This window comes from Hippocampus comes, unplaced genomic scaffold, assembly GCF_001891065.2.
Source record: "Hippocampus comes isolate QL1 unplaced genomic scaffold, H_comes_QL1_v1.1 scaffold105, whole genome shotgun sequence".
In the NCBI taxonomy this organism is placed as follows: domain Eukaryota; kingdom Metazoa; phylum Chordata; class Actinopteri; order Syngnathiformes; family Syngnathidae; genus Hippocampus; species Hippocampus comes.
The window spans coordinates 1,186,204-1,192,733 of record NW_017806235.1 but is presented as its reverse complement, the minus strand read 5'-3'; the positions used below and the strand labels follow the sequence as shown (position 1 = coordinate 1,192,733).

At 46.5% G+C, this 6,530-nt stretch overlaps 1 protein-coding gene across 2 annotated transcripts in view; it reads left to right on the top strand.

The window, feature by feature from the left end:
* The window catches only part of LOC109507284 (netrin-G1-like), a 22,813-nt gene that overhangs the window by 12,211 nt on the left and 4,072 nt on the right, over positions 1-6,530 (top strand). For both annotated transcript variants that reach the window (XM_019856615.1, XM_019856613.1), the window contains exons 2-3: positions 2,522-2,694; positions 5,823-5,849. In XM_019856615.1, coding sequence (XP_019712174.1) covers positions 2,522-2,694; positions 5,823-5,849 — 200 coding nt within the window. The remainder of the gene's footprint in view (positions 1-2,521; positions 2,695-5,822; positions 5,850-6,530) is intronic.

Here is a 6,530-nt window from a genome sequence, read left to right as displayed (position 1 = left end):
TGTGTGTGTATTATTTCACACAACTCAAAAAGAAGACAACGTGAAAGAAGCAATCGTGAAAGTAGAACTGGCCTCCGCACCACGGCTACGATCGCCGGCACAAGGTAAACGTAAACGTCATTAGCTCATTTAATATCGCTTACCCGCAAGTTGTCAAGGACAGACACAGCCGCCGGTGCACTCTCAATTGCTTTATTGAACAAAAGAAATGGGTTATAAGCACATTCATCAGGTTCTGTAGCCCAGAGCTGACGCCGAGACAGTCAACACGCTGACATGCTAATGGTTAGCCAGATAACAGCCCGGCTGATCACCTCAGCCAACAACAGCCAACGACACTTTCCTTTCAAAGCCACACATCCTCAAAGTTATATATCGAAGAATGCGAGGGTGACGTAGAATGTGAGGATGTCGAGCTCCTTTCAAAGCCACACATCCTCAAAGTTATATATAGAAGAATGTGAGGATGTCGACCCCTAATGGACAAAATTATCTTAGCGCCTGACATTGTTTTCAATTGAATTGTACGTTGGTATTAGCGCTTATTGTGTAGCTGCAGGAAGTCATTGTCAGTTAGTCATGTTATGATTTTAAATGTCATTGTATTTTTTTTTTCCTGTTCCTCTTTAAGCATTACGTTCCATCACTGGATTGAACGGAAACCAAACTCGAACCTTAAAAACAAGTTACAGACAAAACTGTAATTTTTTTCCAATACGTCCATAATTTCCAAAAATGGACACACACACGTGCAGTACAAGCCTCGAAATAATTCCAATGATTTTTTTGTTTTCGAACAAGGATCCAAATCTTGAATCAAATGGAATATTCTCCGCACTCGTCTGCCTTTCGAAAGTCTCATTTTACTCCATCGCCAAAGATTGTCAAAGTCCACTAAAAACTTCCAGTGACGTAAACTAATCCGGTAATTAACACTTAACAACGTACCAGCATTTGCGATGAAAAAAAGCGACACAGCCCACCGCTCTGGTTGAACGCTTGGGATTGTGGGATATATTCTAATTTTAGCACAAAGGTCGAATCCCTCTGTTGTACTTGTCCACTGTTGAAAAGGGACTTTAAGGTCACCTTAACTATATAAATGTCATTATTCAAAAGCGGTGCTCTTGCTCCCGTGTGCCAAATAGGGGATAAGAAAAACTCATATATATATATATATATAAACAACAGCGAGTCACATAGAGCAAGATATACAGTACTGCACTTATATATATATATATATATATATATATATATATTTTTTTTTTTTAATGACAGTGCCAGCGGCAAAAGCATCCAGTCGCTGCAATCCTCACCCACTGGACTCCACATTCTCTCACCGCACCAGTTGAGGCCAGATGATCCAGATTTCGCTGGTTTTTAATTAAATGGAAGGTCAACTCTAATCGCTCTCGACTTCAGGGAGCGACTGCTGTCTGTGTGGCAGAAGGGCGACACCCAATCATTAATTTCGTAGAGCATGGTCGTAGTGGTGGGCACCGGGGGGGGTTCCATTGATTAAAAAGTGATGGACTTTGGAGAATTTTGCGGTATGAGACGGGCTATAGCAACCGCAAAAAAACTTTGCGGAAATTCACCCATCGCGCGATCATGAAAACGTATCACCTAAGAAAAGTCAGGCAACACTGTATTAACCGCGTTTTTAATTCCTCTTCAAGTTTTCGGTAAAGTTGTTCATTTCCATGTCATGGTTTGAAGTCAAACAGATAAAAAAAGAGAAAGTAACTGCCCGGTCCACAATGTAAAATACCATCTCATGCACAATTGATGATCATGTCTTATAAATGAAGCCACACATCTGCAGTGTGCTTTTTATCGTCGACGGTCATTTAGCAGCCACGTCCTTTCCACGCTGCAGGTTGTACATTTCCCCCTTCTCCCTTTCGGTGATCTATCATTAACGTGAGCCGTCACCGCGAGGCCAGGAAGTCAATTAGAATGGATGGATTTTGGACCGCCGCTGTCATTTTTCCCTCTCGTGTTGGCCGGCATCACATAACCAAGCTCGTCTCAGATGATGGGCGCCTTTGCGCTCCAGCCCTTTGTTAAAAACAAAACAGGCGGCGCCCCGATGCTCTGGGTCGAAGGGTAGGGTGTCAAATTGAGCGGACGGTCACCTGCCCTTAGACCGTTTTCCCTCACGGCAGTTCTAACCTTTCAAGATCTTCGTCAAAACAGGGTAAGTCGAGCTGATTTTCAAGCCATCGCCGCTCAATCAGATCCCTGTTTGATGCTCGCTCAGCAAAGAGCGCCTTTCATTTCGCCGCCCCTGTTCTCTTCGCAGAGGCACTGACAAATGAGGCCTTGTCGCTCTCTTTTCTTTCCCCCCCCCCCCTCTCTCCAAAGGGAAGAATAATCGAGCTTTGATCCGAGTCAAACAACTCAACCAGGATTTCGATTTAGCAATGTCAAAACAAAGCCACTTTTTTTTTTTTTTCTTTCCTGCCATGGATTCCTCGGGCGACCGTCTTGTGCGCTGTGCTTTCTCTCTCCGTCTCAGGTGCAAGTGCAACCTGCACGCCAACAGCTGCGTGTTTGACAAGGGGAAGCTGGGCTGCGAGTGTGAGCACAACACCACGGGGCCCGACTGCAGCCGCTGCAAGAGGCACTACCACGGCCGAGCCTGGAGCGTGGGTTCCTACCTCCCAATACCCAAAGGAACCGCCAATATATGTAAGTGCATTGCCGTCCTTCACCATGGATACCGGTCTGGTTACATCGAGCAGCTGTTCCTGGCGTCACCATGGCGATGTTTGTGGAAAGCGAAACCATCTGATCTGGGTCTCAGATCCCCCGCTTAGTCATCCTTGTTGTTGTCGTACTGAGTCACACCCAATATGGGCCTTCTTGTCACGTCCAAGCAAGCGTGCGCCTCACCCCCTAGTGGGTCGCGGCGACGCCAACAAGCATCCGCCGCGCGAATCAACTGGTGGCTGGGCAGGAAATCAAATGAAAGGGCAAAAGTTGCTCAGTTAGGAGAACATTTTCTGATGGATATGTTGCGGTTTGCGATGAAGTTTTGCAGTCAAGTTTGGAAAAGCTCTTCCAAAGGCTCGTGGTAGCGCCCCAGCTACTTCACAACAACTTGACATGAACAAGGACTGATCTTTCTACAGCTAACGCGTCGCCCTTTCACCTCGAGCTGGTGGCATAGCTAGTTCAGAGGCAAAATTAGCACCGGTTCTTGGATCTGTGTGCTTTTTGTAGTCCACAAAACCGGTGCGGGACTAGCATCAAGAATCAAGTGAACCCTAGTTCCAAGCTACTTTGTAAACAAAGACGCCTACGGCGATGTATGGATTTTATATTGATGATGTAACGAGCCGCGAGCTCTCGGCAGCCGTGCGACTCCGAAGGCCAAATCCACAAAGAATGAATGAAGTGCGGCCGCTGAGAGCACTTTTAAGTGCTCTTCATTGACACCCGCATTTTGCGCCGTTATTCTTATTCACAAAGGATATGGCGCTCGTGACAGACGAGCGCAAACAGTTTTCGCCTGGTTTTCTCCCTGATTAAGTAGCGCCAATTTTTCCCCCTGCTTTTTTCTAGCTGTCAATCAAACTGCGTGTATCGCTGTTCGCCTTCGTGAAGTAAACGTTTATCAATTTGGCAAATTTCTCCAACAAATATATGCGTATTAGCTCGTCTAAATACGCGCAAATACCACAGGCGCAGCGAGACGCATTCTGCTTGCTATCTCAGTTTGTGACTCATGTCACCATCTGCGCGTCCTTCGTGGATTAGATGCGATCTGTTTGCTCCCCTTTTTACCGCTTAACATCGCGCAAAAGCCGCGCGATCCTTCACTGAATTTGTCCGCGAGAATCTGATCTCATCTAAACTTGGAAGCAAAACTGTTTCAGACCTGGATTGGAGACCAACCTGGAATACCAGGTGGCAGAAGATGATCCGATCCTCTGGGGCGAGGGAAGCAAGACCCACTCCTTAAATCTATGAATAGAGAGGGATGGAGTCAGAAAGGGCATCCATCCATAAGAACAGCGACCACAAATCGGGGAAAAGTTCGGACGAAGAAGGAAGTCGCTCTGGAATATTGGCATCAATTCATCAGAAAAGGAATGAGGCATTTTCGGATCCTTTCACGTCTGTAGGCCGGGACGCCATTCCCGACCAAAGTCAAATCAAACAAACGAGACACAAGGTGTGAGCCTTTGGTACTGTTCCTTCAACATTCACACTTGTCGTTTCATCATCCGCCCCAAAAGTTAGCCAGTCCAAAAAAAAAAAAAAGATCTAAAGGGACTGTGTTTGTGATGCTCCGCAGACAAAACTCCATTTTGCCCATTGAAAATGTTGTCGGCACAGATTTGAAAGACAAGCGGGAAAAGTTTCATTTCCGAGACGCTACATACAGTGTTAAAAATCAATCCACTCTAAAACGGTAATCCGAACCTTTTGAAACCTGACTGAAAGCTTGATTTCGTTCACTCCACCGGACAATATCAAGTGTTTAATTCAAGCACCAGACCTGAGAAACTGTGAGGCAGGTGCGCTAATCATTCCTCCACCATTCATTATGTCGCCACTGAGATACAAAAAAAAAAAAAAGAAAAAGAAAGCGACTTTTGCTGTTGTCGTCGAGATCCTCCTCTGAAAAATCGCCGTGAGGGATTTTGGTTTTGCCGTCACATCATTCCCATAGCTGCCTTTCTTTTCTGCTGAATCAATTCATCTTCATTTTTTCATGCGTTCACGAGCGATCGAACGCCAATTTCACCGTCGAGAGTCCACTTGAAACGCCGCCCGTTTTTTTCCTGCCCGTGCGCAGGCAGAAGGTGCTCTTTTGCATGATCCACATGATGATCTTGGATGGGACTTGAGTCACATTCATCAAATCCCAAATCTCATTGCCTCTATAAATCTCATCTCGTCACTCGGGGATGCGCTGCCGGTGGGGACAGGCGGGCTCGGCCAGATGGCGGAAAAAAAAGGATCCGGCCCCGCTGCTCATGTGTTCACACTGACTCAGCCTTTGCCGTCGTGACACTCGCGGCGATGCGAGACGCGCCGTTTGATCGCCCGTATCGCGTTCCCGATCGATCTGCGATTTTGTGTCAGGAAACGCGAGCGCTGTCGTCTCCGGCGGTTTCTTCTGGAGGATATGGCGTCTCTTTGTTGTTGTACATGCGACATCATGCGATGCGGCGGCGGCGGCGGAAATCCGAGGAGATATTGCCGGGTTCACCTTGCACCCGCTGCGCCGTGGATTGACAGGCCGTTATTAAAAAAAAAAAAAAAATCTGAATGCATGGCCGCATCTGTAGTGAAGTGATGAAGCCCGGATCTCGCCGCTTCAAAAGCAATATTAGTGCTTATTTGGCAGCCGCGTAAAATGCAATAATGTCGCACATGGAAGTGACGAAACAATATTGCTCTCCCCCCCCCAGCCTGAGGTGCCGAATGAATTTATTTTTGTCTTGGATTATTCCTATTCCCCGCGCCTTATAACCCATTAGTGTTTCTGACGGGAATATTAAACATATCGCGTCCTCGTATGAAGACAAATACGCTGAGCGGGCAGAATGTAATTAGGCCTTAATAGCGCTCATCTGTCATTAGGGTCTTCCTCTTTCATCACGGCGATTGTTCGTCAGGCAGGTGGCAACGCAATGAGCGTTCTTACATTCAGGTATTAGAACGTACGCGACTTTTCCATTTAAAGGGGGCATTTTTTTTAAGAAAAAGTCACTTTTTAATTGAACGAGAACCTCTTTCCACTAAATGGACTTGACATGTTTTACAAATGAAACTGAAACGTTGCTCTTGCATTCTTTCCTCAGGTATTCCCAGCAGTCACGGACCTGCGCGTAAGTCGACCATTTTCTTCTCCATCCGCATGACTGCGACCCGCCCCCCCACCCCCCACCCCGATCATTTGTGATGCCAGTTACGTCGGCATGCCGAATGCGCTTCCTTCCTGTCACGCTTGTTATTTTTGACATGGTGCAAAAGTTTCTCTTGTCAAGCCACTTAGCCGGAATCACATTTTAATGTTCTGCTTGATGAGGGGATAACAAGAGGACAGCTAGCGAGCTTAGCATCTTGTTGACGCAGTCCAATGCACCGGTGGCAAGTTCATTTCAAAATGAGTACCGTTTTCATCACGACCAAATTGTATTTCCTGTTCACCGTCCCATGTTTCCTCATTGCTATCGCTTCTACACTTTTGGGGCAGCGGCACAAAAAAAGAACCCCGATAAAAATGGATTCAGTGGTGCCTTGAGATTCAGGTCTAATTCATTCCTTGACGATACGTGTCAGCCAAAACGCTCATATCGCACATCATTTTTATGCCCGTATTAAGATCGGGACTTTTCTAAGGTGTCCATGCATGTGGGTTTTTTTGGGTGGGGGTGCGGGGGGAATTGATCACAATCTGTCAAACTGCCACTGGTTGTGAAGCGAACGGAGCCCAGTTCATTGCCGGCATGCGGGGCTCATATCTCAAATTTTCGCTCGCAACTCAAAGCGCAAAAAAAAAAAAAAAA